Source organism: Rhodamnia argentea, chromosome 1, assembly GCF_020921035.1.
Source record: "Rhodamnia argentea isolate NSW1041297 chromosome 1, ASM2092103v1, whole genome shotgun sequence".
Taxonomy (NCBI): domain Eukaryota; kingdom Viridiplantae; phylum Streptophyta; class Magnoliopsida; order Myrtales; family Myrtaceae; genus Rhodamnia; species Rhodamnia argentea.
In genome coordinates this window covers 15,611,215-15,634,228 of record NC_063150.1, presented here as the reverse complement: position 1 = coordinate 15,634,228, position 23,014 = coordinate 15,611,215, and the positions used below count along the sequence as shown (strand labels likewise).

Below are 23,014 nucleotides of genomic sequence, written 5' to 3'. Positions count from 1 at the left end.
TTGTCTGGTGCAACACTGAGAAACAAATTGAAGTTTTGGTTTCAATTACAGAATCTCCTGAAGAGTTATAATCCAAGGAAAGATCGATTCCGGACTCATCAGCAACATCTTCTCATCCGAATGCAAGGATGAAATGCAATGACACAGGTAAATCAAATAACATCCCTTTTGCTAATTCCCACTGCCATTCTAACACACTCGTGATTCAAAGAACTAGCACTTTTGCAACATAAAAGACCTGCTCAATACTAAGATGTATATTCTGATACTTAAGACCCTACACTCTAAACAACAGAGAACTAGTTCACAAGATGCCACAACTGAATCTCTAGATGCTTGAAGCATCTCATGGATGATGCCCGATCAATCACCACACCTTAACCTGAAGGTGGCGGCGGCGGTGGCATGGACATGTGTGGCATAGGGGGCCTCCCGAGCATTTGTTGCTGAGGTGGTGGTGGTTGCCAGGTAGGTGGCGGTGCTACCATCCCAACTGGTGGTGGAGGTGGTCTTGGGAGGACTTGAGCTGCCTGAGGAGGTGGCGGGGGCATGCCAGGAGGAGGCCGGAATTGCTGTATAGGTGGTGGTGGCATTCCCACTTGTGGAATTGCCTGACCGGGCTGCGGAGGCTGACCAGGCCATGCTGGCCGAGGGACTTGCATAGGTGGGAAAGTCGCGCCTTGTGGAGGAGGTGGTGGCCGGAGCATTGGCATTGGTGCTGGTGCCCCGTTTGCAAAGGGGCGTGGAGGAGCTGGAGCAACCATGGCACCGTTGGCCTGTGAACCAGGAAGAGTTGGTGGCCCACTCGCAAATAAAGTATGGGGCCTACTCTTCGTGGCATTTGGATTGCTAGCTGCCAAAACTCTCTCTGCACCATGATGTATTTGAGATTAATCACTTCATGTCTTAACCATGAAAAGTTATAGTACCAAATTAACACACGGTCCATTTACGTCATAATGGCACGCGTGTAGGTGTGAAGAAACCATCTCAATCCGAGAGACATACTCCATGAACAGCAACTTACCTGCAGGAGTACCATGACGCTCCCCTTTGGTGTCTTTCTTATATGCATATGAGACTGTAATTTGTCGATTGCAAAGATACTGGCCATTCATCGCCTTGAATACAAGATACAAAAACCAATTAATTCATCATCCTCCAGAGGAAAAAGCAAGTTTTTACATCTTAAGCATTAACATAAGAGTAACCATGCAGGAACATTGAATCGATAATATCTAAAACATTTCCTTTAAGAGTACTTGACCAGCAATCCATGTGTTCATGTTTTACCACAGACAATAGTGTCACCGCAGAGTAACAATCTCTATTGCCACCCTAAATCAATATTCATCAATTAAGTGTCCAGGGCAATCAAGAATGGAAGATACCTCAATAGCTGCATCAGATGCCTCAAAAGAATCATAACTGACGAAACCAAAACCACGGGAATTTCCTGTCTCAGGATCCCTCATAATCTGGAAAGAAAGCATGCAAATCTACAAATGTCAGTGGTTCTTGAAGATGATCCTCACATTTCACGCAGAAGCAAAGATGCTTAAGAAGTTGACATTAGTCTTTCCAAACCACCCATTCACTTAATTGCTCAAATCTGAGAACACGATAAGGACCTCATACTGCTTACTCATTAGAGGGATTTCCACTATCTCAGACATTCTAAAGCTATGCGGCAGACAAGGTACAAAGATTTCCAGCCTCACACACCTATTCAGGATTCATGTTGTATCTATCTACACAGAAGATAGCATAGTTCTAAATAACTAAACCAAGTTTACAAACAGCGGTCCATTCATCCTGGTACCATAGGCAAAATAACTTCTTCATGCCAACAAGAGTTCAGAATGGTGCATTTTGTCCATGGAAATACAAGGTGCAGCAATCAATGTTAGATGGCACGGCATTGTTAAAGAAACCACAATGAATATTCTTGCCTCCTAACCGTCTAAATTTTCCTTGAAAGGAACACAAAAATGCTGAGATTAGGTTGAAAGCTCACTGGAGACATGGCAATTTATCTGGACCATTTTAAAAGGGTTTACGAAAATCTAAACACAAGAATACATCCGTCAGAGAATACATTGAACACCAAGCGTGACCAAACTTACCACGAATGCTCTTTTATTGTGAATGTACATTTCTCATCCCATACAATAAAATAATTTAGATAATTTCAAACCCAAACCTGAAGTATAATAGCACATAATCCGAACGTTTAACCCCTCTAAAAACGTCTTTCAAACACTTACCAAGACAAATTGCCCCTAATTGCAAGTCTCAAGACAAACCCCATAAATCCAATAGACAAATGAAAGTGAGTACGAGAAACGGCTAAATTTTAGAGTTCTTAGTTCCTGAATAGCAACTACCTTCATCGGTAGCAGACCCAAAATAATTGTTATTGACATGAAAACAAGACGCCAAACAAAAGCTTAAGAGGCCCGAGATTGTCAATTTGTATGTAATCTAGAACTTTTTGCCTTCTAAAGGATAGCAAAAGAAAGGGTAAAACCAAGAAATGACTGCTCTGCCCTTCACTCCACCAACCCCATAATGTTACTTCTGTTCAATATTATACCAACTTGAGAGAATTTGACCACAAAACACCAAAAAAAAAAACCCAAAAACACCATTAAACAGAGAAAAACCCAGCCACATAAAGAGAATCCTGCAGCAAGACTACATTTAAATACAGTGACATTAAACACACAAAAGGAAACCAAGCAGATAGACAAAGAGCTTGAAAGTCCATAGAAGGCACACATCAATTCAAGCAGAAGCCAAACAGCAAAGAGAAGAGAGAGAAAATCAGAAAAGAAATGACCAGCTAATGAGACACAGCCAGAAATCAAAGGTGTACTGCACTCTCTGTTAAAACAGAGCACGCTCACGCATGCGACTTCTTCTCACTCTTGCAACACATTAGCCCTTCACACAATTAACATATTCATGTACTGAGTACTCTCATGCCACAAAGCACACGGATGACATGGCGGTTTGTCATGGCAGGGGCTGTTATCTTCCCCATAGTTAACCGGCTCCTGAGCCTCTATCAACTCTGGTAAAGGATAATGATGGTGACCAATCAATACCCAATAAAACATTCTTTGCAACTACTAATAATAATTTTGACATAATCTATGCACTTAAACCTCCCACCACATTATTTCTAAACCACCCCATGGATACAACAATGGCCACACCTCAGTCCATCAGCACTCATAGAGACAAACATAAATCATGATGCAACATTTACAATGCACTTGGAGTTTTCAACTGATCTTGACAAACACATTATTAGTAAACACATGGAGGCAAGTTCATGCGGTTTCTCTGCGCATTTCCATCCTTTTCGTGATGAGAGATTCTCCTGCAACAATTGCAAGAAAATCTTCTACACTTTTTGAGGTGTAACCCAGTGAGAATAAGCAGGATTTTATTTAAGAATCGTTCTGGGTAAACATATCATAACAACTGATGAAGCATTGTAATGAATGAGCACAAACTGATCAATCATAGAACTCTCCAATTGAAGTCAAAATCTAGCATCTTCAAGCTTTCGATGAGCTATTGTGATTTGCATTCAATCCATAGTGTTCACTTGGATTTTTGGTGACAAGCTGCTAGAGGATGTCAAGCCCCAACTATTGGAAAACTTCACTAATGACTCTCGAGAAATTTTCTCCAGTGTTAATGAGAGCATCTTTTTCTTTTTTCCCAGGTTGTACCACAGGAATATTGCAATGGTACTTCCTTCTCATCAAGACTCACTGGAAGTGTTAACTGTCCTACTGATATCTACCACTGAAAATAGCGTTAAATTAGCGATTCTATACAGAGGAAAAAGGTAAGGAGGAAATGCATTTGAATGCATTTTCAGAATCAGTTAACCAAGAACAATGTAACATACAAATTTCCAACCGCATAAAAACCTAATTATTTCAACATCTAGAGGGCCCAAGTAGTCCTCCTCCCAGGGAACTTGGCAGCTTATTCTGATTTCTCGGACTAATGTGTGACACATAAGAAACTAACAAACAAATTCCTTCAAAATCAAATAACGAAGCTGCATTTGGAAGCTCCAAAACGACATGAAAACAACCCAAGTAGATGGGTAGTAGAATCAATGCGAAAAACTGCATTCCCAAGATACACGTAATCCATCTATTGGGAAGGCGTTAGAGGGTATACACTCAAATTGGCTTATCAACTGGCAATATCTATTGGGAAGGCGTTAGAGGGTATACACTCAAATTGGTTTATCAACCGGCAATACCAGGAAATGATGCTCACAACTATCCAACTTAGACCGCTGTCACGATCATCATGCCAGGTACTTTCATGCACTACAATGCATGAAAGTATCCAGCTTAGACTGCTGTCACACGTGAAATAGAGATCAATTAACTAGACAAAGTAAGCCACATTGCAAGAGTACGGCATAGCAATCATAACCAACCCAGGTACTTTCATGCAGTACAATGCTCTTAAATAATTCTTGTGCTTGAGAAATCAAGAAATGATTGATTACTGTAAAGATGGGACTTCATGCAAATAAAGGAAAAATCCAAAGCATCACCTTTGGGTTTGTAACGATTACACCAAACGCACTGAAAGTATCATACAGAAGCTTCTCATCTACATCCTGCAGAGGATATGCGATAGGCAAGGAGTTAGGACTGCTATATTGACAGACTTAGCCCGTTAATTAAAAATCATAATCTGATAATCTGACTACTTACAGGGTCAAGATTCCCAATAAAAAGGTTTGCACCCACATCCAAGCTCTTTTTATCTTGGGTTGCCTGAATTTGGGTACAATAACATCACGAATAAAAACTGAACAAATACAGACTCAACAGATGTAGGGAGATATTCCCTTAATCAAAAGACAACGTACAAAACAATAAAGACATGTACATTCATATACCTTATTCACGCGTATAGGCTTTCCATAAAGTTTTATCATGTTCAACACCTTAATTGCCTGCAATAATTAAAATTATCAGTAAAATGATTAGTAACATGCCAGAGAAGGCTAAGCTTACTAGAACTAGCAACGCAGTCACTTAGACTAGTACTTACATAGTCAGCATCTTCTTCACTCCGGAACTCGACAAATCCATATCCTTGGTGAAGGTTTGTCACTCTGTCCTTTGGAACATAAACATTAACTGAAACGAGTTACAATATGGTGAATATTCATCCTCGATAATCTGAACCTCAAACAAAGCAAGGCGGGGAGGGGGGACTTTATTGACAAAAGGCAAACTAAATTACACCAAGGAGTTTAAAGGCAAAGAGGAGACTCTACTTTAGTAATCAACTCCACTACATGGCAATGCACAGAGGCAAAACCAACATTCATATTTCCTAAACTCAATCACTGAATAAAAGAAACCCATATGGGAGAGAAAAATCAAAGTTCCTCACAACACCTAGAAAAAGATGACAACAGTTGACTCTTAACGCATGACCAGTTCAATCTTACTTTTTCACTTTACAGTAATTCCAAAGTAAACAAACAGAGAGATTTAAGAAGAAGTTCCCCGGTTTTTCTGAAAGCACAATAATGAGGCAACTTCAAGGACATCGTGATCAAACAAACCAGCAACAAAAAACTATGAAAACTGTAGCTACAAGCGATTGCTTTCATGGCATATTCTAGCATTTCGTCAAAACTAGGCATCAACACAAAATTAAAGGAGCCGAACTTACCAACAGGACCTGCTTGAACAAACAGCTCCCAGAGCAACTCCTCCGACACCTGCAAGTCAAAACACGCCCTCAGACAAACATCAATTTAATACATAATCATTTCCCCCCAGTAAGCCCCCATCGAAACCACTTGCACAAACATTTTCCGGAACTGGAACGAAGCGCTCAGAACGCAAGAGGAATTCGAGAGAGAGCGAGAGAGAAATGAAAATCAGGTTCTAGGGCAAGAAACGGTAGAGGTACCTGAGGGTCGAGATTGCCGACGTAGGCGGTGGCGTCCTGGTTTCGCTCGGCGGAGTGCTGGCCGAGCAGGTTCGCCCCAACTCCCGGAGCGATTCGCGTCGTCATCGCTCCGCGCCGGGTCGATGTATTCGGGTTCGCGCTTCAGCACTTCGCGCTTGAACTCGACGAAGAAGAAGCAGCAGCAGCAGCAGAAGCAGAAGAAGCTTTATAATGTAGCTCAGTGTGGTTTCTCCGCTCTCGGCGCAGAGATTCGAGTCGCGAGGACGCTTTCGCTGTAGGTGGAGGAAGAAGAACGGCGAACTGGGCCTCGTAGCCCGTTACAGAGCCCTAGAAGATTCCTTCGATATTTTTCAAGCCCCGACTTTTTTTTTTTATATAATTTCTTTTTTGTTTTAGATTTTCTCTTGTTCAATATTTATAAACTAGATCAGGGGCCGGTAACCCGAACCAGGCGGTGGGGTCCCATGTTCAAGGGTCGAGAGCTATTCGATCGGCTCGGGCTGGCACGGCCGAGGTCAGGGCATGTTTGACCTCGGCTCCTTCATGGGTCGGTACGATGTCGCTGGTACCTAATCATGTGCTAGACCCAATTGGACCTTTTTTTTTTCTTCTTCATTCTCTTCTTCAATTAATTATTCTTTTTCATTTTATCAGTATTAACTTTTGAGAAAATATAACAAAACTTGAAAAAATGAAAAGTGTATTCAATTATCATTCTCACGGACCCGAACATTGGGTTGACGCGCTTTGCATTTATGAGAACCGAGAATTAGATACATGAGGGGTGTCTGGCTGATTCTTCAGCCCCACAGCCTATTTTCATATTCCATGATTGGAGACATGAAATGATATATTGATTCATCAAGTTTGCATAGACATACCAACAACAACATAGAATTAGTTTCGAGCAAAGAAAACAACAACAACATGGAATTAGTGATTGCAAAATAAAAATCGCGCAAATATCGAAATTAGGGATAAGCATAGTGGATCAATCGGATTGGGAATTCCCGGTTCCTAAAAGGAAACCGGTGATCGTCCGATTTTCGAGGGAACCGTGCCGATGAGCTTTGGTTCTAATTTTTTAATAATTAAAACCCCACATCAAAAGAGCCTCTTGCCACACTTGCTCTTCCTACTCTTACCCATCCATTGAAAATAAAAGCACTCCTCCTATTTACAAGCTTCAATCAAACTTCTTGGATGAACAATACCACTTAAGTCGACAATAAAGCCCATATTCCAACGATTTCCTAATAGAGGACACGGACACCGACACGATCGATGACACCGACTACGTCATTTCTAAAAAATAAAATAACGTTAGGACACGTATTTTAAATATATATTTTTATATATACATGCCTACAAAAAATTATTTTGTTAGGTAACAATATTTTAGAAAGTGTTAAAAGAAACCCCTTTTTTAATTTCAAAAAGAAAAATATCATTATTTCTCCTCCCCATGCCTTTACAATGTGCTCTTCCTACTTTTTTCTTATTTAACTCCCGAGAGTTTCTTTATTCCCAAGGTTTTTTTCATTGAACCCCATCCATTCCCCACCGAAAACCTAAACAGCACTCTCCCTCCTATTTACAAGTCTTTCAATCAAACTTCTTGGGACGACTTTAAATGAACAATCTACCCTTCCAGAGAACAACTTAAGGGCTTCATCAACCTAAGACGCCATCCCCTACTATACCAGAACAGCAACCATGTCATCCGACATCGGCGACGGCTGTTGACCAAGTGTCGAATTGCCGGTTGACGTGTCGAGGGATAAAGCGGACGGGCGTGTTTTTGTCCCCCACGTGTCCGACACCGACGCGGATGCCTTCTTCACGTGTCCGTTCATAGGTCTTCACATCAAAAAAAAAAACAAAATTCAAACTCCTGACCCTCTACCCTGTGGCATCAAGTGGGCAAATGCCACTTCTTGCACCCTTGAGTACTTTATCATCCATGCTCTAATTCTCTACTAATGTCAGGTCACGTCGCTCTGGGAAAAACATTATATGTTTGTGTGAGAGAGAGAGAGACACATGGAGATGGAAATAAAAAGAAGGAACAGAAATCCATCCCGCGGTTTGAACTCCAAGTACGCATTAAGAAAATGCGAAGTTCTCGCTTGGAAACGCAAATTTTGTAAGGCAACGAACACACCGAGAGAAGAGAGGGGTACAAGCTCTCTAAGAGAAATATAAGCCCACGAAAAAAGGGGTTCTTTCTCCTTGAGCACGAAATTACGCAGCGCAATCCCCGCGGGCAATGAAATACGGGAGCGAGAAATGAAATTCAATGTGAGTCCTTGGGGATGCGATCAGTTCCAATGGATCGCCCAAGGACCGCACCGTTGGTCCGATTTGGTCTAGTCTCAAGATTAGGTGGTTTGGTTCCCGATTCCAAAAATTGAGAACTAGTCCTTCTGGTTCGGATCCCGATTCCCGAGGGAAATGGACCGATCCGGACCATGCTCACCCTTAATCGAAACGACCATTTTCAAGAAAAATTATACAAAAAAGTCCTAAAGTTATTTCAATTATGTCAATTCAGTTTTAAACTTTTTTTTGTCAATTGAATCATAAACTTTTCGTAATTATGTCAATTCACTTTACTTTACGATTTGGCATCACCGACGCCGAGGTGAACAATTTTTACTAATATTTTATTATTTTTATTTTTTATTGTATTCTTTTTTTTTTCTCTTTCTTCTCTCCTTCCTCCTCCCTACCTATTGTACTATGGTCGTCGAGCCCTAGCTAGGGTCGCTAGAGTTGTTGGCCACTGTGCTACAACCTCGAAGTCCTTGCCGGCCGTCGGCGAGGGCTTCGCAACCCTTGATTGGCCTCACCCCCCTTGCCTAGATTTGGGTGAGGGCAGCCTTGCATATGGCCTTGCCCACGGCCGGTGAGGCTGCCTTGGACGAGTTCGGTTGGGGGGTGTAAAACCCTTGCCGACGATCTACGAGAGCTTCACATCCCTAGCGCAATGGCCGATAGCTGCGGCGACCGCTGCTGGAGTTTGCCGGCCACGATATTGTAGGTAGGGAAGAGGGAAGAGAGACAAAAGAGAAAAAAAAAAAAAATGAACATATCAACATATTATTAAAAGTTGTCCACATTAGCGCCGGTCGACAAAGTGGACTGAATTGATACAATTACAAAAGGTTTAGGGCTCAATTGGCAAAAGAAAAAAAATCTAGGATCGAATTGGCATAATTATAAGGGTTAATACCACGGAAAACCCCAAACCGATGCGCCTACGACAAATTTAACCTAAATTATTTTTTTGACCATCGAAAACCCCAAACCGATATATTTGTAACAAATTTAACCCAAATTGGTACACTTGTGACAAATTTACCCTCATATTAGTTTTCATTAAATCTAATTGTCAACTTGCTAAGTTTAATGGTAGGTGGCGGTTCACGAATGTATTAGTTTGAGATTTTTACCTTCCGTTTGTCATAAGTTTATTAAATTGAAATTTTTCGTGGTGTTAATCCAATTTAACAGAGGGTAAATTTTTCATAGGTGTACTAGTTTGGAATTTTTCTTGATCAAAAAAATTATTTTAGGGTAAATTTATCACAAAAGTATCCGTTAGGATTTTTGGTGGTAAAAAAAATAGTTTGGGACAAATTTGTCAGAGGTGTATTAGTTTGGGATTTTTTGTGATAAAAAAATAGTTTGGGATAAATTTGTCACAAGTGTACCGGTTTGGGATTTTTCATAGTATTAACCCTAATTATAATAGGTTTAGAACTTTTTTAGTAATTCTCTGTGGCACCTAGGCACGCTACTTCCTAATTTGTGCTTTCATTAGATTATGTTTTCAATTAATTTTAGTGGAAGCGAAAGACGAATAACAATTTAATTTCACATTTAAAAGGACGAATATGAAAAGCATATATTAGCATAATACTTCATTTAATATGCGCACATTAAGGATTTGATTACATATTAGCCATCACCATCAAACATAAATGCAACTACCTATGTTTGGAGGGGTTTTCGAAAAGTTTCCAAAATCCCCTATAATAGATGGCATTATGCGTATGTTGACACTTGATTTTTAATCAGTTTTTCTTTATAAAAATATTTAAAAATTCAGAAAAATTCATAAAATCGCAAAATCAACTTTGAAGCCTTGGTCCAGCATAAGAAACCAATTTTGAACAAAAAAAATTTTCAATATTTTTTTTTTAATTTTTAAATATTTTTCTTATATTAAGAAAATACCCAAAAATTACAAAACATAGCATTTGTGGTGACAAAAATATGCCCATATTTTTATTTTAAATCCCTTTTCACTTTGGCCTCTTGTAATCGAAAAAATTCGATTCAGGATCATATGTTTCTTCACAAACGTAAACACCAATTAAGCTTGAAAAATACTTCATGAGTCATTTTATTTTCCTTTTTCACTTTTTCTGAGTTGTGACGTTACCCTCTAACACCTCAATTTGCATCTTGATCCAATTGTTTGAGAAATTGCTCAATTTTTACAAGAGGGACTTAATCACCAAAAATGAAATTAAACTTTTTTATGGGGATGCCCATGCAATTTCAAGACCTCTACCCTATTGTTTCCATCCTTCCGAATCCAATGGTAGAGTCAGCTTAGGCCAATTCTCTCATTTAAGGTTTGTATTTTGTGAAAAATCACTTCCGAGTCAAACCCAAAATTTAGGGTTTTTACAAAATTCGTAGCCTATTTTGCACAAAAACCACTTTCTCAAAGGTATTCCATGCTAAAAAAGCCAATTCTAGCTTCAATTTTGTATAAAAAAAAATGTCATTTGCTAGGCCAATGTGTCAAAATATTAGGGAGTCGGGTTAGTCGGGTTGGATAAGATCCAACCCATGACCCAACTAACCTTTCTTCCCCAGATTACTAGTTTTGCACACTTAATAGACCGAGACCACTTGAACCAAATTCAAGGGCATTTGGTGCACGCCTGAGCTTCGGCCCTCCTGCCGGATCGTGCCCGACGCCGACGTGCCTAATGGTATTTGTCTACGTCGTCGGGCACGTGAGCTGTCAAGAAATTTTCCTTCTAACGCCAACCTATAATTGATTCGATTAGGGAGGTGTGGATTTTTTTAAATAAAAAATAGAAGGCCATTCAAAAAAAAAAAAAAAAAAAAAAAAGAGGAAGGCGAAAGAAGAAGATTTGAGAGAGGAAGGAGAGAGATAGAGAATTCTCTGGGAAGCCACTCATCCGCCATTGTTGTAATGAGAACCTGAGAGCTTCAAGCTCGGTTTCAAACTAACTTAGGTGGGGCCAAGCCACGTCACCAATTTTCGGAGCTTCGCCTCGATCCAGTGAACGGATTGAACTACCTCACTTGTCGTTTCATCCCGAAAAAGGTAAAGGCTTCTCAAGCTTTTAATCTCGGCCATTAATGGTAACTCAAGCTCTAGAGCATTGTTCTTTGACATTTTTGGCTCAGATTGCTCCTTATGTTCTCTTGCTCAGGTGCATGTCTTCTTTTTCTGGTTTTGTTGAATAAAATCCTTGTGTCAATCATGAGCCTTCGAAACCCATCTCGAGCTCATGTGCTCGTTACACACGAAGCCGAAGCTTCACAATCGTGAGGTAAGTCATCTCTCACTCTTTGGATGTTGTTCGAAGATGGGAATGGCTAGTTTCGCGATATAAATGGTTAGGGCGAGATTTCATCGGATGTAGGTTTGGTAGGCGCTAGGCTACGTGTTTCTAGGTTAGTTCTTGTCATAAGTTTGATGTATGTTGATGTAAAGTTGCTGAGGAGTCAAATGGTGTCAAAAATGCGGCATTTTTGGGTAAGTTTTGACGTCGGATTTGGGGTTCCGAGATCTAGTCATTTCGCAAAATAAAATTTGATTTTTCAAAATATTCTGAATTTAAAAAAATAAAAAAATTTGTGATCATGTGGCCCAAGTTTAGCCACACATCACCATTCTGATCGTCCATTCAATTTTTGAAAATTCAAAAGTCTCTTTCAGAAATTGAATATTTTTTTGAAAAAATAAAAGGTAGATTGGATGGTCATGGTTAGCCACATCGCCCGATCGTAGCTGTTGATCTTAGTGTCTTATCAGATGGTTGGTTTTTTTGCCAAATGGCCTAATTTGGGGTGTTGGTTTTATATAGGCAGGAAATTAGAAAAGCAAAAATATATATATAAATTTTGAAAAATTCAAAAAGAAATGTCGAAAAAGGCATCATTTTGTCTAGGCCGACTTGGGACTCGTATGGTCTAGGTCGGGCACCCGCGAGGAGTGTGATGGGTCAACCCGACCCACCCCCATAATTTTTTAAAATAAAAAATCAACAAATGCTTTAAAAAATTCAAAAAAGGGAAAATTCATAAAAAATTGGAAAAAATGAAGAAAAACACCAAAAAACTCAGAAAAATCTCAAAAATTAGGAAATGGGTCATTTTGAGTGGCTAATCCTATTTTTGATGATTTTTCCCTCATTCTTTTGAAAATGATGATTTTGCCCCTTAGGGATAAATTGTCTAAAAAATTCTCAAAAATTCTGAAAAATCTCAAAAATTCGAAAATGGGTCCACTTGAATAGCCAATGGTATTTTTGTGATTTTACCTTTCTATTCCTCCTGAAATGACATTTTTGCCCATCATGGGCTAATCTTTCCAAAAAATTAGAAAAATCTCGAAAAATCTCAAAAATTGGGAAATATGCACATTCGATTGGCCAATCCCGCTTTCAAGGTTTTTGATTCCAAATCTTTTCTGAAATAACAATTTTGTCCCTTATGGGCAAATTATCTCCAAATCTTTTCTAAAATAACAATTTCGCCCTAATGGACAAATTGTTTCCAAATCATTCCCAAATTCCTTCCGAGCTCCAAATACCCCTTCTTTAAGCTATTAGAGCTTTACTAGGGATGCCATGTACTGATTTCATGCATTTTATTTGCACATTTGGATCCTTGACTTGCATATTTACTTTATCGATTGTGATTGATAGGTAGATATTCCCATCTGCATGAACTCCTAGATTTTAGGACTCTCTTCACTCCAAATCATTTGCATGAAAATTCTCGTTAGAAATATCATTCAATTTAGGTACCAAAAGGGCATCAATAACGACATTGGCGTAACTAAGTCCCCATTCCTATAATCTCCGGTTTCCTATGAGTCATGCGACTTCTCCCATCGCCCTATGAGGTTTTCAATTTACCTTCTCCAAAGATTGGTGGCGACTCCGAAGCATGCACACTTATGCACATGTCACCTAACCACGTACTAAAAGGTCGAATCGTCTATAAATCCCGCCATTACATGAGGTGAGGAGTTGCGAGAGTCCAAGTCGATCTATGGATCGCCATGGATATATAGAAATCGGTGATCACTCCTAAACTCCAACTCTTCGCTCTTGAGGGTTGCGATAGACTTGATGACTCATTTGGGGACTTGGTTCTAAACCCTTTAGTGGACTTGAGCCGATTAAAAAGTTGAGTGTTTTTCTAACCCCATTTTCGTGCAGATGCTTTTTAAGAAGTTCACCGATCACTATGCTAAATGTTTTTGTAGATGGGAGAAATAAGGATGGAATCTGTGTTGACTTGTTTTCCGTAGGTTGGAGTTTGGGAATGCATTTTTATTTTTATGTGTTTATTGAAGCGGTGTTTTGATTTAAATTGCTGTGTATGTTATTGCATTTTGACGATCACGACACATTGCACACACCTACGGTCAAACCCCGATTGCGACCACCCTTAGGTTTACCTTAGATAGGGAAAAGGGACGAATGGATATTGTGTTTGATGGCACTTGAGACTTTCGTATTCTTTCCCGCTCATGATCCTAGTTGGCGATCTCTAACCCTCTTGGGCGGGTGCTCTTGAGGGCGAATTTGCCATATCCGGATTGTGGAAGCCTTGGCCTTAGGTTCCAAACCCTACCTTTTGATTTTTTGAGTCTTACCCTCACTAGTCTCATGTGTATGCTTGTGGATGGTTGGTATACCTAAAACCACACAAAAAATAAATAAATAAATTAAGAGGCTTGGTTGGTAAGATTTTTCTATCCCTTAACTTATTGTAATTCATTTTTGTGCATCTCATATTGTGAATTGATCATATCTTCTAATCAATTTCATAATTCCCTTGGAAGAAATTTGGATTGGAACCCTTATTGGACCTTTTGGCCATATAAGGAAATTCAACCCTTATTTCACCAAAATAAAATTCGAAATTAAATTGGTTCATACATTTGAATCACATTTTTGCATAGTTGACATTCTTTTGTAATCCATGGTGTTTGGACAAAGTACTTTATCTTTTCTAAATTCAAGAGAAGATTATAATTTTTGAATTATTTCCTTTCCTAGTAGACGGCTTTAATTTGAGTGACCTATCTTCCATTGAATTTAGGACACATTGAAATTTGCACTTTACTCCCTTTGAACGTTTCATTGGTTTACTTTGAAATTGACCAAGAGCAATTATTAGGGATTACGTTGCTTCCGATTGTATGGTTTCTTATGAAAGATATTGATAAGAACTTTTCACAACACAAGGCTAAGACTTGGATAAAAGTTCTTATCTTTATTAGTTATAAGAAAGCATAAAATTGAAAAGATTTGTGCTTTCCTTCTTCTAATACTATTCTTTCATTTAAACAGGTAACAAGAAATTAGAGCGAGATCTCTTGTGAAAGTACACTTTCAAACTAGATAGATAAGCAAAATGTCCCTACTCAGCTTGCTTATGTGGAGTTTCAACTCTTTCAAGTGTATTCCACGCTAGGAGAAATGTCTCAACAAGCAAGAACCCCTGTTATTCTACAATCTATGAATAACATGCTACCTTTTGATCTTCAAATGGATGTTAAAAAACAAAACAATTGGCTTATTGATTTAGAAAGTCGATTTGAAAAGATGATCGCTATGTTTGTAGACTTCAAAACATACATAACTCCATTGCTTCCGAATAAGGTTATACTTACTCCTAAGGATCTTTAGAGCTAGATTAATGAGTTGCATGGGATATTGATACGCCTTATGGATCGCGTGAATCAAATTGCTATGGAATCGTCTTCCCGTTCCGTGTTTGAAACCACTATTGGTAATATGGGAAGCAAAGGAAAATGACCTTATGAAGGACCCATATGTGAAGTCAAGCAATCTTTTGCTAAGAAAGGACATAGCCAAGGATACGTAGAGGAAACCAACTTTACCACTACCCAACCACCTCATGGTCCTCAAAAGAAGCCTTACAAGTAGGATTCGCTTCGTCAAAGTCGTGAATACCAAATGAAGTCTCCCGTTGGTATGACATTTGTTCCAAATTAGAAATCTTACTTTGAATCGGTTCCTAAGCCAATTAAGTCTACTTAGATTGCACCAAAGTCCGTTGGGCCAAAGAAGAAATCCAAACAGTTTTACCCCATTTCCTCTTCTTCTCTAGAAGCTTATCCCAATGCTTTTAGAAAAGAGGATAATCACTAAGGAAGTGACAAGATATAATCCTCCCAAGCTCAAGGGTTATGATAAGACTAAATCGTGTATCTATCACATAAGGAAAAAGGACACATCACCGACGATTGTGCCATACTCAAGATCAAAGCTCAAAAGCTTATTGACAATAGCCTTGTGGATTTCAAGAAAACAGAATCGAACATACAACATCGTATAAACATCAAGGGGTAGACTTCGTATGTGTTGAAGAAGAGGAAGATAATTTGGTTTTCCCATTTTGCGTCCCTAAAATTGTGAGGCATTCTAACTAAAGCGTCATCATGTCCAAGGGAGTCTACAGGAGAAGTAATTCATTGATATGAGGAAGATATTGTATTGGTATATGAAGAAGTTATGTCATTCGAAGCTGTTATGGATTTTCCAAAATAAAGCGATCCGTGCTAGTTGTTTGTTTCATGTCATTTCCATTCGGTTTTCAATTCATATTGTAAGCGAAACTTGATGACACCTTGGATCTTGAGCTGTTGGTCCAAGATAGTTTATTTTGTAAAATGGCCTTATCATTTGAATTTCAATAAATGCATATGCACGTTTTATTAAAGACATGCGGGAATATTTTAAACCATCCCAATGATGATATTGATTTTCGATTTTCGAGGATTTGAGGCCCGAGTTCCCGCACGTTTCCTAATTTTCAAATGAATTTTTAGAGGAATGAGGACATTTGATGATATGGAGATTAGTTCATATTTCATGTTTTACTTTCGGGAGATTACCTTTCAAGTTCATATTAGTGGAATGGGGATATCCGATGATATGAGGATTAGTTCCTATTTCATGATTCACTTTTGAAAAAATACCTTTCATGTTCAAATTAGAGGAATGAGGATATCCGATGATATGAGGATTAATTCTTATTTCATGTTTTAATTTTGGGAGATTACCTTTCATATTCGGATTAGTGGAAAGAGAATATCCGATGATATGAGGATTAGTTCATATTTCATGATTTACTTTTGGGAAATTACCTTTTGCGTTCGGATCGGTGGAACGAGGATGTCCGATGATAGGAGGACTAGTTCCCTTTTTCTTCATTCTTCCATTGAAAATATCTTTCAAAAGAGTTTTCAAAACTGCATGCATAAACTTCAATGTTGCTCACATAATGATTTATGCAGAATATCCCAATGAGTGACACTTCAAGAAGGTAATTGTGATCGTTCTGATGAAAACATCTCATATGTGAACTAACTTGTTAACCTATTCCTCTTGGCTTAGGTTGAAAACTATTAATTACTCTTGCTGCTAGAAGAGATTTTTGAAGATGGACAAAGAGAGTTCACTTGGGGCAAATCATTCCTACCCTACCAAGGGGGGATGTTGAGATTATAAGTGAAGCAAATCATCCAAATGCGATTGTAGTCCAACCGAACAAGAAGATGAGACCGGATCATTTGAATCGGTGATAAGACGTATTGTTCCTAAGTAACTTTCAACCGAGTGAGGAAATAATATTTTCCTATCTTTTTCTTTGCAAGCGATAAATGGAACAAAGCATTCAATGGGACAATGCCCTCAAGTCTTAGAATAGCGAGAAAATAGAAATGTCAAACACTTCAAAGGCGAATGCGATTGAGAGAGTTACCAAGTCACCATGTGATGGGTTCCAAGTAATTTGCAAAAGAAAAAAAAATCTCTAAATGATTGAATGAGTGTGAGTCATCTTCACTTTTAAGGAAGCTAACACGAGTTCAAATGGATGGTAAGGTTGTATCGCTCCAAATCTTTCATTACCTAAGGGGTCTTTAATTGACACATCCCTTCTCACTCTTACAGGGTTGTCAAGCCACTGTGGGGTAGGTAAGTATTCTTCTCCTTAAAGCTAATTCAAATCATTTGATACATTTCAATCACAAGGAATTTTCAATGTTTTCTTGAAAATGAACATGTAAATATGTTTGTCGCAAAAGCCATTCTTGATATCAAAATGTCAAAAAGAAGTCAAGTGTTGGGAATTGATTCTTGATATGTCTTCTCATTTCAAGATTGCCCGTTATCAAGAAGGATAAAAAATCCAACATTTGATTCTCCAAGTGACTTTTTAACATGATTTTTGAAAATCATTTCAAAACCCCATGCATAAGCTTTGATTTTACTCACGTAGTGATTCTTGCAGAGCATTTAGAAGAGTGACACCTCATGAAGGTAAATGTAGTCGTTTCGATGGAAGCATATTGTATATGAACTAACTTGTCAACCCGTTTCTCTTGGAACAGATGAAAACAATCAAAGACTCGGGTAGCCGAGATAGATGAGTGAAATCAATAAAGAAAGTCCATTTGGAGCAAATCCCTCCTTCCCATCAAAAGATCAATCCAGGGGCAAGACTTTCATATGCCACTAAGAGAGCATATTGGAGCAAGGTTATCACGCCCAAATGTGACAAGCATCAAAACATAACCTACTAGGGCAAAATGCTTGAAAGGAACAATTTCCTCGAACATTGAAAAGACAACACCTTAAAGGGGGTATCATGTTCCTAACAGTTCAAATAAAATCAAAATGTGGGCTGACATTCGTTTTTGTTTTCTTTCACACGCAGCGAAAAAAGTGAAATGAAAACCCCAAACAAAAGATATCCCGTATTGGATAGAAAATTGCGAGAGGTTGTGAGATAGTACTAAGACATCTAGTTGGGGCGAATGCCATCCGACCGGAGCAAATGGATTGTTGATGTGACCGAGGGTCTTCTCATGAGCAACACCTTCAAGCACAGATGGAAGGATTCGATAGAGATTGTCCATATCATTATACAATATTGAAATGGACTCCATTAAAAGAAAACTTCAAAACTTGACAAAAGAAAGAATGTACCGATAAGACATTATCGTGAGCTCCAATGAAGGGAGGACGTCATAAAGGAGGTGGCAAGTGACAAGACGCCTGAAAAGAATATTTTTCTCAAACATTGGAAAGACAGCACCTCAAAGGTAATAGGTGAAGTGAAAACCCCATATAACAGATATCCCAAGTTGGATAGGGGATTGCAAGAAAATGTGGAAAAGAACAGAGCCATTTAGCTAGGGCAAGCATCACCTAGCTGGGGCAAGGGTCGCTTAGCTAGGATAAGTGAATCGTTTGTGCAACCGAATGTGAAGTGAGACATTTCATTTTCATCAAGTCAATGTACACAAGAGAAGTACGTACCCATCAAGTAAACCTGGTATAGGTTTTCTCGTAAGCAACATCTCTAAAAATCGAATGAATGGATTCGATAGAGGTCGTTCACATTAAAGTAAAATCTCAACATACGGACTTGAGTGAAGGGTAATTTTGTATCATTCTAATTTGATCTTCGATGATCTTATTCCTAACATGAGTTTGTCCTCATTTCAACAGGAAATTATTGACACTCAAGAGACCTCAATAGAAAGGAACTCGCCAAGATGGATTCAAGGTGAAAGGAAATACCAGGTTCGAAAATCAAGCATTCAAGAAATGATCTTTGGATATAAGATAGAGTGGAGGGTAAAAAGTATCACTTCCACACCATATGTTCTGACGTATGTTTTGACAAGAATTTCCTCATTTTTTGAAAAAGAAACTTCGAAGAATCGCATGGAACACATTCAAATGGATTCGCAACGGTCAAGCAAATACGGATCATGCCAAAAGGAGCTTTTTAGATGAAGAACGACAAGCAGTGCATAGCACAACCCGACAAAGGGATCTTTTCCACAAACCCATGAGAAAGATTCATTGCCGGATCGGTCCGAGGGGTCATAGCCATAGCGGCAAAATAGCGGGTTTCTACAATCTATGCATGGCATCTAGATTGCATAATCAAGAGTAAGGCAATATCATTCCAACTTATCTTGAATTTGGGAACATGAATTGACACTTAATGTTCGATCTTGATAGGGACTCGCCATCATAGTGAGTGTCCTTTCTCTCTAAAATCCAAGAACTTCAAGGAATTTTAGAACATCTAACAATCCTATCTTGTTAAGTAGAGTGCATATTTCCACAACCCATGCATTCTTCTTTAAATTGGAGTGCATAATTTAGGGTAAGTTGTATCGTTCCAATTTTCTCAAAATTCAAGATCATACACTAACATATTCCTTTTATATCCCCAAGGGTCTTTAGCTACTATGGATAGGTAAGTATCCTTTTACTCAATCCTTTAGAGTTTAAAACTTTTAGAATCCTTTCTTCCTAGAATGCCAAGATTTCTAGGAATCTATGATATACTTAATTCTCATGTCTAGAAAGGTGTAGAATTCTCACAATCTCTTTCATTGGCATTCATGTTTAAAAAACCTAGAGTTTATTCGAACATGACTGAAATATGCATTGTGCATCACAAATCTTCACGAGGTTGAATTTTGAAGAAAATGAAATGAACTTTTCTAACAAGAGGTATTTAAACCTTTCAAAAGGATGTTTTCTCATAAGACGAGACGTAAACCCTATCCAAACACGTTCCATATACACTTGAGAGTTGAGTGGAGTGAAATTGAGAGTTAAACCTTGATCTACGGGCGTAGGGGTCATTTGTAGTGATTACATGGATTGAAGTAAAGAAAGGCATTTATTTCATATCTCAAACACGTACTTAATCCTTTGCAAACCATTTTGCGCCCAAAAGGGAAGCATTTTAAAAGACAACCCTGTCAAGAACCACCCCACACTAAGGCAATATGGAGGTTCATGTATAGAGATCTTGAAGAAAAAGATCAAGAAAGACTTCGTGGTGCTAGCTTGCATAAATCCTTTTGTGATAGTTTCGGGTGATGTCCTATTGAAGCTTGAAACATCTCGAAGTGAGGGAGAGCGATTCATTTCTCTACCCTACACATTTGACCCTTTGATAAACCAACTTGAGCCCGAAATCTTCATTTCTAAATCCCATGGGTGATTACCTCCCTTTATTAGGGCAATGCACATGGTTTACCGAACGAAAACGTGGCAAAATGACAGATGAAAAAAAACCCTTAAGGTTCTGACTAAAGAGTCAAAAGACGAATGTCAATTAAGTTAAAGGGCTAACAAAAGTAGTGTGCCTGTTAAAAGCAAGGCCAAAGCACTTCATTGAAAAAACAATGATAATTGAGATGAGTTCAAGAGCATGACAATTGCGTCGAGAGGGAAAATGTATTGAAGCAAAACAAGAGAGAAAAGAAGGGCATTCAGAGTTGAAAGACAAACATCCAAAAGACTCCTAGAGTCACAAATGAAAATTCATCTCGAGTGAATATCAAGGGTCGGTAATGATGCAAATGTAATCACTAACCTTTCGTACCCCTCTTTCTTGAAATTTGGCCTTTTCAAGCTAATACGGAACGTGAGATAGAAAGTTATTGCCTAAAGGAGTAAGTACAATCATGTCTTATCTTTTCTTTCGGGTTCTTTATTTGTAGACCCGAAGATATAATTCTTGGCCTCAAAGTATCTCTCCATTGTGAAAGTCTTTAACCAAATCGACGTTACGTTCCCTTAAAAGACCTTTTTTGATCAATTAGAGTGTATGCACTGCGAATAACCCCGAAATTCTAGTTGATAGATTTTGTGAGATCGTTTGATTGCCTTATTCCCTGGTAGGTGGGAATTCAAAACCGTTGGTGAGAAATTGTAAGAAGTCCTCTTTGATGAGAGTACTCCAATTGATGTTTTGACAAACTCTTTTGGCGCTTTCAAATTGTTAAATTCAAAATTTTCCCCACAGGGAATTTTTTCTATCACCATTGTATGTTGTAAGATGTTTCGGATAACCTCCTACATCATATTACATTTTGTCAAAAACGTTACGTGATTCCTAGTCTACCCAAGTCATAGGATCATTCCCACTTCTCAAGATACTGAAATCTTGTTGGAACTTTATCTCAAGTATTTAGAGTACCTCGTTAAGGTAGTTCTTTAGTGATTCCTCTTGTTAGGAAGATCTAGAATTGATATGTTACTGCTTTTATTCGCCCACAAGGCGGTATTAAGGTAATTACGTTTGCGAGCATCCCTTAGTAATTCCTTTTGTTAGAATAACCTAGAATTGTTCATTACCACTTTTGTTCCCCCACAAGATAGCATTAGGGTAATTCTGTTTACGAATGTCCCTTAGTGATTTCTTTTGTTAGGATGACCTAGAATTGGTTGTTATCACTTTTGTTCGCCCTCAAGGCAACATTAGGGTAATTTTGTTTCTTAGTGATTCCTTTTAGTAGGATGACCTAGATTTGGTTGTTACCACTTTTGTTTGCCCACAAGACAGCATTAGGGCAATTTTGTTTACGAACATCCCTTAGTGATTCCTTTTGGCATGATGACCTAGAATTGGTTGTTACCACATTTGTTCGCCCATAATGCAGCATTAGGGTAATTTTGTTTACAAACATCCCTTAGTGATTCCTTTTGTTAAGATGACCTAGAATTGTTCATTACCATTTCTATTCGTCCACAAAGCCACATTACGGTAATTTTGTTTTCTTGCTCACGAATGTCCTTTCGGCAAACTTTTCATTAGATGAGCCATTTCCTAAATCCTTTTCATAAGGTACTATTTAGACGAGTCCCGTAGAGGGGGTAAGTCGTCTTTAGAATCCTTTCGTTAGGAATTCTATCATGGGTTAACCTACCATATGGGTCAAAGCTTAACCTCCCTAGGATATTCTCACGACGAGTCCTATTTATTTTCTTGAAATCCATCACAACAAGCAATATACACACATTTTGCAAGTAAATTCTAGGAAAATCTCTCTTTTTGATCTCTCTTGTATCGTCAAAATTATGAAATTTGATTTTTGGAGTTGGACTTATGTGAAGAGGTTTAGGGCAAATGTCATGACTTTTTCTTTTGCCAGCTAACTCGATTGAGACTCAGGTGTCACATTGTGTTTGGAAGTAACATCTAATGAGATCACTTTCAAAGATGGGTAGTTGTTGATACCTGATTTTTAATTAGTTTTTCTTTAGACAAATTTTGAAATATCCATAAAAATTCATAAAATTGCAAAATTAACTTTGGAAGCCTTGACCAAGCATAAGGAACTAATTTTGAACAAAAAATAATTTTTGATATTTTTGTGTTTTTTAATTTTTTCGTGTATTAGGAAAACATCCAAAAATGATAAAAAAAAAAAGCATATGTGGCCACAAAAATATGGAAAGATAGCCCATATTTTTATTTTAAATCCCTTTTCACTTTGGACTCTTATAATCTGAAAAATTCGATATGGGATCATATGGTTTTCCACAAACGTAAACACGAATCGAGCTTGAAAAATATTTCTTGAGTCATTTTATTTTCCTTTTCACTTTTTTGGAGTTGTAACATTACCCTCTAACACCTCAAATTCCCACTTGGTCCAATTGTTTGAGAAATTGCTCAATTTTGACAAGAGGGACTTAATCGAACTTTTATTTTTCAATTTAGTCCACCAAATCACCAAAAATGAAATTAAACTTTCTTTCAAGGGATGCCCATGCAATTTCAAGACCTCTATCTTATAGTTTTCATCCTTCTAGAAATTCATAAAAAACTCGAAAAATCTCGAAAATTGGGAAATGGGCACATTTGACTGGACAATCCCACTTTTGAGGTT

At 38.3% G+C, this 23,014-nt stretch overlaps 1 protein-coding gene and 1 long non-coding RNA gene across 3 annotated transcripts; both read right to left on the bottom strand.

Moving 5' to 3' along the window:
- Positions 1-6,325, bottom strand: LOC115753265 (splicing factor 3B subunit 4). Of its 2 annotated transcripts, XM_048281995.1 has the most exons (10): positions 6,175-6,325; positions 5,980-6,144; positions 5,737-5,785; positions 5,104-5,192; positions 4,949-5,005; positions 4,761-4,823; positions 4,598-4,663; positions 1,392-1,478; positions 1,028-1,121; positions 1-868 (listed from the first exon to the last, which is right to left on the bottom strand). In XM_048281995.1, exons 2-10 carry the CDS (start codon positions 6,082-6,084, stop codon positions 378-380), a joined length of 1,101 nt encoding a protein of 366 aa, XP_048137952.1. In that variant the 5' UTR covers positions 6,085-6,144; positions 6,175-6,325; the 3' UTR covers positions 1-377. The 2 variants fall into 2 exon arrangements, with proteins under 2 accessions (XP_048137952.1, XP_030547668.1); XM_030691808.2 differs by having other exon boundaries at positions 5,980-6,294.
- LOC115753266 lies at positions 3,739-4,587 on the bottom strand. The gene is made up of 2 exons (XR_004016846.2): positions 4,295-4,587; positions 3,739-4,238 (listed from the first exon to the last, which is right to left on the bottom strand). It is a non-coding gene; the product is annotated as an uncharacterized LOC115753266 (long non-coding RNA).
- Positions 6,326-23,014: the final 16,689 nt, after the last annotated feature.